This window comes from Jaculus jaculus, chromosome 2, assembly GCF_020740685.1.
Source record: "Jaculus jaculus isolate mJacJac1 chromosome 2, mJacJac1.mat.Y.cur, whole genome shotgun sequence".
In the NCBI taxonomy this organism is placed as follows: Eukaryota; Metazoa; Chordata; class Mammalia; order Rodentia; family Dipodidae; genus Jaculus; species Jaculus jaculus.
In genome coordinates, this window is record NC_059103.1 from 20,480,917 (window position 1) to 20,493,760 (window position 12,844).

At 48.3% G+C, this 12,844-nt stretch overlaps 1 protein-coding gene across 2 annotated transcripts in view; it reads right to left on the minus strand.

Annotated features, from left to right (window-relative positions):
* Window positions 1-6,587: 6,587 nt before the first annotated feature.
* Window positions 6,588-12,844, minus strand: part of Nfatc1 (nuclear factor of activated T cells 1) — a 126,616-nt gene continuing 120,359 nt past the window's right edge. For both annotated transcript variants that reach the window (XM_045143022.1, XM_045143023.1), the window contains exon 10: window positions 6,588-8,517. In XM_045143022.1, the coding sequence (XP_044998957.1) occupies window positions 8,515-8,517 (3 nt within the window). In that variant the 3' untranslated portion in view covers window positions 6,588-8,514. The remainder of the gene's footprint in view (window positions 8,518-12,844) is intronic.

Genomic DNA, 12,844 nt, shown 5'->3' on the forward strand with positions numbered 1-12,844 from the left:
GGTTAGAGTTGGTAGAGAAACATCTTAGCTGCCTAGCCATCCTCTAGCCCCCTAGTAGACTCGTGTATGACCTCCTGTGTGGTCTGGCTTTCTTATGGCATGGTGGTCAGTTCCCAGGGTGAGCACCTGTAAGGCTGAAGGGGGATGCCTCCCTGCCCTTCTGAGTCCTGTGGTTTCTGGGCATCCTGTCCACAGCAGCACCAAGTCTGCCCATGCCAAGGTAGGGGGACCAGCATGCTTTGAAGTGATAAGAACAGGCACCATGAGGCTATACCTTTGGCCACTCCCTCTCCGTCCATTTTATCTGCATTGTGAGAAGGAGGATCAGGGGAATTTCTTTTAAGGTCACAAGTAGCCTGTCTATGACTTTGGGAATGGCATCTAAGAATGAGCTAGGAAGGGTGAAGATATCCAAGCCCCAGTGTCCATCCAGGGCCATGGGAGCAGCCATCCACACCCTCAAGGTATGGCCTCAAAGGCCTAAGCGTGGAGACACATGTGGCAAGTGCCCTTCTCCCAAGGGACACTCTGTGGCAGTGGCAGACTCATGGCTGAGGAAGGTGACAAGAATGGAAGGGTGATGAGAGCAGGTGTGTTCAGCTCCTCTTTCTGCTGGCTGCAGACCAGGTGACAACAATCAGAAAATGTCCTGGCATTGAACCTGATAACCATGGCTTAACTCCTATTTGTGTACCTGGCACCAAATAGATTCATGTGTGTGTGTGTGTGTGTGTGTGTGTGTGTGTGTGTGTGTGTGTGCATTTATTTATTTACTTATTTTGAGAAGGGAGTTACAGAAGCCCATTAGCAGCAGTGAGGGTCATTGCTTCATTCCTTAGTCGCACTGTGAGCAGACCAGACCAACTGCGTCCCGGCAGGAGGAGGGGACATACCTGTTGGTCACAGGGCCAGAGTCACCGATCGGCCCCATGTAGAAATTGCAAATGCTTTGAACTGCCTTAGCAGAAAGCCAGGAATGGGATGCTACTGTGCTTGGTGGCAGCCGTACAAGGTTTACAGTGGCTCCGCCCTTTGGGGACATCGTCTCTCTCGAGGCTTGCTCTAGAAGGTCTTCACTGTGTCTCTTTTCTCCACTATGTTGGTTTGTGTGTGAAGTAAAATGAGTGTCACCAGGGGATCAGCTGGCACCACAAGAATGACTCACACAGTCCTGTGGTCCTAGCTTCCCGGCAGAAACCCTAGACGGACCAGCTCGGCTGGGAGTCGTCACAAGCAGGCGAGGGGGTCTGCTTGCAGCTTCCGTCTAAGCAAACGTTCAGTCATCTTTGACCTAACTTAATTTTTTTTGGCATAAAGAATTATAAATATGATGTGCTTCACATATGTAACTCCAAATTAGGTTAGCGAGCTGGGTCTGTCTCGGGCATGGATAATTTAAACAGTCCCATAAAGTTACATTCAGTTGCCCCATGACCAGGAAACCCCCCCACTCAGCATTTACCTTGAGTTGAGAAGTAAATTCGCAGCAGCCAGAGGCTCAAAGTAGCCAATTCCCACTAGGGGGAAGGGAAATAAATAAGCAGGGAGGAAACCTGCACGATGGGGTGTTCTGTGTTCCCATGGGGATCACATGCTACCGTGTAGATGGACCTCAGAAGTAGATAGGAGCCAGGCTCACAGGACCCTGTGTGATGTGACTCTGTCTGTACCATATGTCCCAAGACAGATAATCTCTCAGGTCTCAGGGCCCAGGAACAGTTGTAGACTTTTTTTTTTTTTTTGAGGGGTGGGGTGATGGAACTGGACAGACCTTTGTGAATGCTCAAAATGCCACTGAGCCACACACTCAAAAATGCTGAATTCCATCTTCTGTGAATTCCACCTCAGTTTAAAAAGGCAAACAAGAAAGGCTGATCAAGGGTTTGTCTAAATGAGGTTTTTTCCCACCTCTGCCTCATTTTCGCTTCCTTCCCACAGGATCTCTTGTCAGACACACTCTCACATGTAGCTTACTGACTAGGTGGAATAAGTTTTGTAAACACCTCACTACTTGACTAGGGTCAAGAAGAGGCCCCCACTGCTGTCCACCCATAGTGTGATCCTCGAGGTAGGCAGTGGGCATCAGGGCCCATTGGGTAGGGTCAAATGGACATGGCAGATCAGGTTGTGAGACTCTAGCATAGGCAGCTGGATTCTGATTTAAAAATATTTTTGTTGTTGTTCTTTATTTTTTTTTAATTTGAGAGCGTCAGACAGAGAGAGAAAGGGAGAGAGAGAGAGAGAGAGGAGAGTGGGTGCGCCAGGCTTAGCCACTGCAAGCGAACTCCAGACGTGTGCACCCCCTTGTGCATCTGGCTGACGTGGGTCCTGGGGAACCAAGCCTTGAACCGGGGTCCTTAGGGTTCACAGGCAAGTGCTTAACTGCTAAGCCATCTCTCTGGCCCTGGATTCTGCTTTTGATTGGCTTTTTCTAAGGCTGCATTTGATCACGAGGGCAAATTAGATGCTTATCAGATATATTTTTTTTTGTTCCAAAGCCTCAAGTCAGAAATAAAGCAAATATGAACTTGTTACTCTTTTCTGATAGTAAACGAATTTAAGAAAACCCACCAGTCCTCTAAGCTTCTGGGTGGTTTTGGCAGGCAGATGCTATCGAGGCTGCCGAGGACCCGAACGCTGTGCAGTGGTATGGAGCACCCAAGAACCCTGCTTAAGCACAGACATTTCTTAGCTTTCCAGAAAAATACAGACTTGGTTGTGGAGAACATAAGAGCCACACACAACTGCCGTGGTGGCTTTCTTCTTGACCAGAAACAAACAAGGGAGCCTTTCTTAAAAATATTGTTCAGGGACTGGAGAGATGGCTCAGTGGTTAAGCACTTGCTTATGAAGCCCAAGGACCCCGGTTCAAGGCTCAGTTTTCCAGTACCCACATAAGCCAGATGCACAAGATGGTGCATGCATCTGGAGCTTGTTTGCAGTGGCTGGAGGCCCTGGTGTGCCCATTCGCTTTCTCTCTATCTGCCTCTTTTTTGCTCTTTCTCCAATAAATAAATTAAATTAAATATTGTTTAAAGTTAATGACAAGCAGAGAGAGATGAGGGGAGAGAAAAAGAGTGGGCAGAATGTGATGCCAGGGCTTCTTGCCATTGAAAATGAACTTCAGATACATGCACCACTTTGTGCGTCTGGCTTTACTTGGGTACTGAGGAATCAAACCTTGGCCGTCAGGCCTTGCAAGCAAGTGGCTTTAATTGCTGAGCCATCTCTCCAGCCAAAATAAGAGACTCTTTTTCTTTTTTTGACAGGGTTTTAGTCTAGCCCAGGTGTGGTGGTTTGATTCAGGTATTCCCCATTAACTTGGGTGTTCTGAATGCTAGGTTACCAGCTGATGGAGATTTAGAATTAATGCCTCCTGGAGTTGGTATATTGTTGGGGGTGGGCTTATGGGTGTTATAGCCAGTTTCCTCTTGCCAGTGTTTGGCATACTGTTCCTGATGTCCACCTTATGTGGGCCAGGGGGTGATGTCCACCCTCTGCTCATGCCATCGTTGTCCCCTGCCATTGAGGAGCTTCCCCTCGAGCTTATAAGCCAAAATAAACCTCTTTTTTTCCCCCACAAGCTGCTCTTGGTTGGGTGATTTCTACCAGTAGTGCTAACCAGACTGCAACAGTAAAGTGGTACCGAGGAGTGGGATTGCTGCTAGACACCTGACTGTGTGGCTTTGACCTTTTGGAGCTTACTTTCAAGAGGAATGTGGAAGGATTTGAAAGCTTGGCCTAAGAGATGCCTTGCAGTGCTGTAAGTATAGCTTGATGGACTATTCTGGTCAGAGTTGAAAGACCTGAATGCAGTAAGAACTGTGGACTGTGAGGTTCGGCTTATGAGGGTGAGAAAGAGCTGTGCCTGGACTGGGCTAGCAGTTTGTGTGAGAAGCTTGCTGGTATGCCTGTGTCCTGAAAGTTGTGCAGGGTTGCTTTCCATAGAAGTGAGCTGGTGTGGGATATGGCTCAGAAAAAAATAAAATCTTTGGCCTAAACTGCTGCCCATCACCTGCAAATTGTTTGAGAGATTCCAACCTTTGAGATTGGGCCAGCTGACCTGGACTGGGAAAACGGGAAGAATATAGACTCTTTTGAAGGGGCCTGAGTGCTCAAGGAGTGTCCTGTTCTTCAAAGTTTGCTTTATTCCCCCCTGGATTAACAAAGAGCAACCTCCCTGGGGTTGTGGAGTGTAAGAAATGCAGGAAATTGAGGGTCATTGAGTTTGCAACATGGTCTTGTGCTTTGGAAGTGACCATGGGCAGTGTGAAGCAGGTTTGCTGGATGCCTGCATGGAGACCCCATGGGGTTTGCAGTGGAGACCCAGTGGAGGTGCCAGACCACGAGATGGCTGCTAAGGAGCTGCCAGCCCCAGTGAAGTTTTCCAGGACTGTGCGTAGCCTAGCTGGAGGGGCAGAATTGGAACTCCAGAGACTTGTTGCTGGTTAGAGTTATCGGACTGGGAGATTTGCCACTAACTAGAGTTGTTGGACTTGGAGCTACAGAGTCTGGTGTTTTCCCTACTTAAATCATGTATTGCCTGAGTATTCCTTTGCTATGTCCAATGCCATCTTTTGCAGTTGAATATTTATTTTGTACCATTTTGGGTTTGGGGGAGATTTTTTTGGTATTACAGCTCATTTGAAAGATCTTGGATTATGGGGATGTTTGAACATTATTATGATTGATAAAAAAAACTATGGGGACTTTTTAAAGTTAGACTGAATGCATTGTATTTTATATCAGGTATGGATATCAGTTTATGGGGGCCAGGGTTAGAAGTGGTGGTTTGATTCAGGTGTCCCCCATAAACTTGGGTGTTCTGAATGTTAGGCTCCCAGCTGATGGAGACTTGGAAATTAATGCCTCTTGGAGGCAGTGTTAATGTTGGGGGTGGGTTATGGGTGTTATAGCCAGTTTCCCCTTGCCAGTGTTTGGCACACTCTCCTGTTCCTGTTGTCTACCTTATGTGGGCCAGGGGGTGATGTCCATCCTCTGCTCATGCCATTGTTTTCCCCTGCCATCGTGGAGCTTCCCCTCAAGTCTGTAAGCCAAAATAAACCTCTTATTTTTCCCCACAAGCTTCTCTTGGTTGGGTGATTTCTACCAGCAATGTGAACCTGACTGTAACACCAGGCTAACCCCTAGATCCCATTTTGTAGCCCAGGGTGGTTTTAAACTCATGGTTATCCTTTTAACCTCAGCCTCCTGAGTGCTGCGATGACTGGAATGATCTGTCATGTCCTGTCACCCTAGGGATTAAGAACAATTCTTCATTACCTCAAATCTAATAGATACGAGTATAGAAATGCAGCTTCCTGGGCAGAATCTACACCTCATTTTGTACACGTGTATGTATCTGGGGGATATAAACTTCTATTCCTGGGATGGGGAAAAATGGGAATTTTCAAAGCTCACAGTGACAGGGGCAGTTCCCAGCACCCTAGCAGTCACACAGAACTGCCATCCTCAAAGTCCTGCTAGACCAGCTCCCGGCACAGCTGTTCTGCAGATCCATGATTCTGTTGTTGTCTCCAGGCCCAGCGTATTAGACACAGGGCAAGCATTCATCCATAGACTCTAGATTCTGCGTATGGTAAGCTACTTATCTCCTCCACACTCTCCTTCGCCACACGCTGAACTGGAGGGAGCCCACGGGCTGCAGTAGAACTTACTTTAAGTAACATCAAAATAGCAACCTGGTCTGGCGGATGCATACCCATTGCTCTAGGCAAGGGAGACTTCTCTAGTACTTCAAGTCCACTTGCAAACCTCTTAGCAAAGCTAATAGGAATTTTTGCATTTCATAAAGGCTTGGAAGCAAAACATTGTTTCAGAGAGACACTTGAGAATAGTAACTGCTACAGTGGCCCGGGTCTCTCCTTGGTTTGTGAGTGGCTCAATATTGTTTTATTTAAACCCAAGCCTGTAGGAAGGGGTGCTCAGAGAAGCAAGGAGAGAGAGAGAGAGAGAGAGAGAGAGAGAGAGAGAGGGGAAGCAGGATCACGTCCACTGAAGCACAGGCACCTTCTTGCTAAATGAACTGTCCAATCACATATAAGCATGTGGGTGGCCAGAGCCTCACCCAGGATCTCTCTGTGAGCAAAAGTATTTGGCAAAAGCAAAAGTTCCTTCCCCACCTAGATTGGATAAGCACTTTGAAGTCATTTGCTTAGAACGCCCAGGGACTACACCAAATATCCACTCACTTCTGGTAAGAAGAAAGCTAGACCCACTGCTTTTGGCGTTCAGCTGACCACAGGAGCAGCCAGCTCCATCTTCATGAAGCACTTGTCACAGACGCCCCCACACATATCCAGTATAGAAGTGCTGTGCTGGAGAGATTGCTTAGTGGTTAAGGCATTTGTCTGCGATGCCTAAGGACTCAAGTTCGATTCCCCAGTGCCCACTTAACCAGATGCACGGGGTGGCGCATGAGTCTGGAGTTGATTTGCAGTGGCTGGAGGCCCTGGTATATCCATTCTCTCTCTCTTTCAAAAGAAGTGAGTAAGTAAGTAAGTAAATAAATAAATGGAACAAAAGGAAGAAGTACACTCCATAAAGCAATGAGTCATTCTCAGAGATTGTCCAGCAAAACAAAAATACTGCTTTATTGGGTCTGTTTTCTAACTACAAAGATAGATGACACAAATATCAAACACTTGCTTTCATATGACAGTCTACTAGGAAGGGTTCATGCAACATGATACTAAACACAGGGTACATACTGGGTACAGACAGGAGGCAGCCTATGGGTACCAGGGGCTACCTATGTACAAGGCGGTGGCGCACATCAGCTCTTCACAGTCGTGTGCAGACGTTCAAAAATGGCTTTCGGACTTTTTTTTTGTTTCTTTCCATGAGTTGGAGAAAGGTAAGACACAGTCGTACACAGATGAACATTTTAAAGATGCGTCTTCCTGTGGGAGAGTGTTTTCCCATCATGAGTTTGATCTGTGACTGGCTTACAGTAACCTCCACCCACAAGGTGCAATGCAGGCATATCCCATAAGGGGGCGTTAACTCCTAAGGCACAATCATTAAACATGTTTTAATTAAACCATGCTTTTTTGGTTATATGAAATAATAGGTCACTGCTAGTAACTGTAATAAGCAACTAATCGTACAAAACGCAACAGTAAAGCCAACACCAACCTATCTTGTTAACAGTGACTGATCTGAAACTGAAAACACGCTATCCACAGGCTGCCTGTGAAAACATTGTTTTTTGGTAATTGTTTTCTTAGATGAAAGCAGAGAGCTGTAAGGCTTCTGTGAAATAATAATCTTATAATTGAACAAATATATTATACTCCTTTTGTAATGGTCATTTACACTGATTTCTGATTTTGCCATCTGGTAGCCTATGGGCATTTTGAGCACAGCTCTCTGGCATTCTAAAGTGCTCTGTAACTGCACGAGATGGGGAAAAAAATGCCGCCTGTCTGTGCAGGGGTGACAGACACCCCCCCCACACACACACCGATGGAAGGTGTTGGAAAATCAGGTCTGGACTCTTAGGTGTATTATCCAAGTGGACATTGGTTATTGCTGATGTGGAGGCCCCTGTTGAGCACACACTGGTCATCACCATCTTCGCCACTGATTATTGATACATAAATATAAATCCTTTATGTACATGCATGCAAACACAGGATCAGATCTGTGGCAAGTAAGTTTTCTTTCTTTTTTTTTTTGTCTTTTTTTTTTTTCTTGTCCAGGATCCTATCTTGTGCTGTTCAATTTCCTTGTGCTATGTTTAAAAACCGAAATCTCTCAGCATGCTGCTATTAACAATCCTATGGTTTTAGTCACACCGAGAAGGGAGTCGATTAAGAAAGAGCTGAGATGATAGGTTGGAAGACCTTTACAACACACAGGATAAGGCAGCAGAATCACGCAGGGCAGCCAAGAGAGTTGGAGATAAACGGGAAGCCCCAGCTTACCAGAACTCTATCAATTTATACAAAGGATAAAGCCTCTTAACAACAACAAAAAAATTTTTTTAAATAGCTTTGGCGCCTACAAATACTCCATGGTAGAAAATTCAGTGCTCACTTCCACGATGCCCTGATGCTATGGTCTCATTAAATAAGGCACTTCCAGTATTGCAATCCAGGGGCAGGAGGGCTAGGCGTGGGGTCAGCCTGCCACACGGCCCTTTGCTTCAAGGAATAAGCGTGTGTCCCTGGCCTCACCCTCCAAGCCCTTCTGTATCCTTGACATGGTTTTTTCCTTCAGGAGCCTTGGTGTCCTCCCTTCCCGTCTCCTCCCTCCTGATTTGAGAGTTACTTCTTTGTACATATAGTGTAAGTCTTCAGCTCCTAGCCATTGAGCAAGTTGGAAGTTCTGAGTGGTACCAGATGTAGGTTCAGTTTATTTCATCAAAAGTCTCGCAGGCTGAAGCCCGGCTGTCTGCGCTGAACCAACTCCACGCAGCTTCTGCCAGCTCCAATGCGTCGAATTAGGAGTGGGGGCTCGTGCTGGAGAGGTCGTTGCGTATGATTTCATTCACTGTAAAAAAAAAAAAAAAAAAAAAGAATGAGAGGAGAGAATATTAGGAAAATTGCATCTTCCTGCCAACCTGCACGCCAATACTAGGACATCCATCCACCATACTTGTAATTGGTTATGTCGAGCCTGTAACACTTAGATGCCCCAGTTCAGCTTCTCCAGGACAGGGGTCAACTTGGGGACCATCCCCAAGTCTGTGAAACAAAACATGGACACTCCACAGTGTCTCACGGGGAGTGTGCTCAGTGGCTGCGAGAGAAAGTGATGGGACCCACCGTATCCCATGCCTGCCTCCATCCGGGGCTCTTCCGTTTTGTTTCTCTGAAGAGGGTCAAGTCATAGTGTCTCCCACAGGCCAGCTATGGCCACTTTCACTGTGTGATTTTTGGCAGATGGACAGGAAACAAGAGAAGCCCAGGGAAGGCCATGGCCAGCGGACAGCACAACACCCCTCTCCTCCCCAGCCACCTGATCCACACTGAGATAGGAAATGTCACTGGGCGGCTGTCACCATGTCCCTTTTTTTTTTTTCTTCCAACAGAGTTTGGAGGTGGGAAGCCTGCACTGACGTCACGGAACCACCCGGGCTTCCCTTCCCCACGGGCTGGAGTGCCAGCACCCAGATAAGCCGCTGCAGCTTTCTTTACAGAGGCCCCGGCCTGTCTGAGGACAGCTTCCTGGAGCCATCAGGGGGCGTGCTGTTCATCACCACTCCCTTCCCTAAACTACCTTTCAACACCCCGCCCCCCGCTCCTGAATATTTTTAAGAATAACAATAATAAAACGCAACTGGGGGAACCAGGAATTGTGTCATGGGAACTGATAGCAGAAGGAAGCCTGGCGACAAACAGAAGCCGGGCTCGCCCACAGGGGCTGCCTGGCAAGAGACCTGTGAGGGTGAGGCTGCTCCCCACGCCCCTGCTCCCCCCTCCCCCCCCCCCCCCCCCCCCCGGCCACTCCACCACGGTTCCAGATGCCCTGCGTTAGATCTGCTCGCTGGGAAGTCCTGGGGCTTCTCCCTCCGGGAGTCACACTCTGGAACAAAGGCGGGCTACAGCAGGGTCCCCCGAGCAGTGCCCCATACCTGGGCCCCCTCCGTGGTGACCCAGCATTGATCCTTGACCACACAACCCAGCAGACCCTGGAGAGGGCTCGACCTTCAGTGTGGAAAACCCCAGAAGATAGGCAGGCTCCCTCTGGTCCTGTGACTTCACAGCCACTAATGAGGAATAACAAGGCCCAGGTGCTAACGGGCTGGTCGGGGACCAGGGATCAGGACTCAACTTGTCCCCGGAGTGCACTTGGGCAGCTCCTTAGTTACTGGCATTTTCCATGACACTGGCCTGTGGTTGCTGTACAGCCCTGAGACGGATCTGGCAGGGACCCCCAGGACCAGATAACTGCCTCTTCTATTTAATGCATGTCAGGTACCCCTGTCTGAAACCTGAGGGTCTTTTCTAATGTTGGCCATGCTCAGCTTGGCAACCCCTGGGCATCTGATGCTCTGCCAGGCTCTCCTGCATAAAGTAGAGATGTCTTGGAACAAGAGACGTTAAATTCTTCCCTCCTTCATGTGTTTAACCTTTCTATAAAAAAGTAAAAGTCAAGCTGGGCACGGTGGTGCATGCCTTTAATCCCAGCACTCAGAGGTAGAGGTAGGAGGATCGCCACGAGTTCGAGGCCACCCTGAGATTACAGAGTGAATTCCAGGTCAGCCTGGGCTAGAGTGAAACCCTACCTCAAAAAACTGAAAACAAAACAAAACAAAACAAAAAAAGCACACGTCTACTTCATAATCTACCTCATCACTGTCATATCAAAGAACATTTTGACAAAGAAAAATCACAAGTGTCATCCCTTTAAGAAGGTATTCTTTTAGGAGCAAAACGATTTTGTCTATAATGAAGATTTCTCACTGTAAAGCAAGCAGGGTTTCTACACACCAATGAAAGCAGAGTTGGGTGCAGGGTGGCTTCTGTGTGCCAAGGTGGGGGCAAGCTACAACGGCCTCCATCACACCCCACCCCACCCCATCCCGCCTTTGTCTCTGCGGCACTGACGACTGCTTATGGTTGTCAGGGTCCCAGGTTCTCACATTGTCCCCGAGCCTTGGCAGCAGCATGGCTCCCAGACCAGGGTAGGGGCGGAGTTAGGACAAGCACCGAGGGCCCTAGACTGGCGACCCTCTCTGAGTGACAAGTGGGCTTGGGGCAGATGCCTACAGGGACGTGAAACACCAAGACTGAGAGATGAGCCACCATTAAGAGGGAGAGGCTATTTCACGGTCTCCAAATCTTTTCTAAGTAGACCCCACACAAGAAAGAGAGAGAGAATACTTAAATGCACTGTACTATGAGAAGCAAAGTTTCATTGCCCACTTAAATATCAGGGCAGATTGGGCAACAGAATAGCCCTTTTCATTTACAGTTCTGGAGGAGCAGAAAGAAGTCTGAGGAGCAATACTGACGGGACAATAGGGAAGGTCGGGGATCATAATGACGGGGATATTCCAGAAAGGTCTGATGGGACATCAAGGAGCTCTGAGAAGAAACACTGTAAAGATGGTCTAAACGTTAGTAAGGGGGTGGAGAGATGGCTTAGCAGTGAAGGTGCTTGCCTGCAAAGCCAAAGGACCTAGGTTCGAATCCCCAGGACCCACGCAAAGTCAGATGCAGAAGGTAGCACATGCCTCTGGAGTTCATTTGCGTTGCTAGAGGTCCTTACATGCCCATTCTCTCTCTCTCTCAAGTAAATAAATAAATTAACTATTCAGAAAAGAAATTGCTAAAGGTTAGTTAAGAATGGGGATATGAGAAAGGTCTAAAGGGCAATGCTGAGGGAGGCCTGAGGGGTTATAATGATGAGATCTGCGGGATCTCTGGGGAATAATGATAGGATCTGCGGGATCTCTGGGGAATAATGATAGGATCTGCGGGATCTCTGGGGAGTGATAGTGAGGAGGAGAGAAGGGAGATCTGCAGACTGATGATAAGGGGAGGAAGGAAAGCCTGAGAAGTAAAAATGATGGAGAGGCCCGAGGAGTAATAATGATGAAGGAAGAATGAGAGCAAGGAGGGCACGGGAGGGCGAAGCAATAGCGATGATGAGGAGAGGAGGGAAGCCCGAGGTGCAACGCTGAAAAACAAGAGGCCTGAGCATCAGGAAGATGGCCCAGGAGGGATGGCACACTATGGACAAAAGGTGGCTTGATATGTTGAGGTGATGGGATGTGAAGGAAGTATGAGGAGTAATGTTGATGGGAAGAAGACCCCAGGGGTAATCAGAAGGAGAGGCCTGAGGGATAATTATGACGGAATGAGTTTGAGACACTAAGCAAAACGGCTGAGAATCTTCTAGTTACTCATGGTCCTACAGACCACAGGAAAACAACATCTGCTTGAAAGGTAAAAGAGGAAGGAACATGAGATGTGGGCTTCCCCCTGCTGCCCACGGGGGACACCTGAGCCTCAAGGGGAGAGCCCTGCTGTGGGATGGGGAAAGCACTCACAGGTTCTCTAGCCAAATGGGTTCCCAGCTGGAGGCAGCAGTGAGCCACCAGTTGGCTACTTGGCTTTCTCAGTCTCATCTGAGGCTGTCACCGAGTTTCAGGAGCGCTCCGGGCCTGTCCCGTGAGTTCCTGTTGGTGGTTGGGTCGTGACCAGCTGCCCTGCTCCAACAGCTTGTGGCTGGATGTGCATCCCACTCTTCCCAGTCTCCCAGTGTCCAGCGTTTCGGACTTTGTAGTGTTGCGTATGAGGAGTAATTACACAAGCTCACACATCCCTCAAGGGTTTTCTTCACGTTCCCCCCGAGACTGAGTGGGGAGGCCAGTGGCCACTGGAGAGCAAACACGGGACAACAGCTTGACAATGGCACTCAACGCAACAGCGCACACTGCTGGGACAGTTCAACAACGAGACAGCATAATGGTGACCGGCTACCATTGATCTGGGAGACAGAATAGGATACACTTTTTCACAGACATAAACTGTGACAACCTGTAAGGAAAGCCACGTGTGCTCCCATTTCACAAGGGGCTAGTGGACACCCGAGGTGGCGTAGCTGACAGATGGCTGACTGAGACCCTCCCCCCACCCCGTACCTTTCCCTGCCACCACTCTGTCTTCCATGAGGTCACCGCTCTGGGGCTCTATCAGCCCACATTTCCCTGGCTCTGCCAGTTCCTCTGGGGTGGCTTTCTCTCTGATACAGCTGTGGTGACACCCACAAGTTCCCATCGTGTCTTCTCTCCACTGATCATTTCCACCTTCTTATTCAGCTTTTCCACCGACATGAAGACTTCTCTTTATAGAGGTGTTTTGAACTT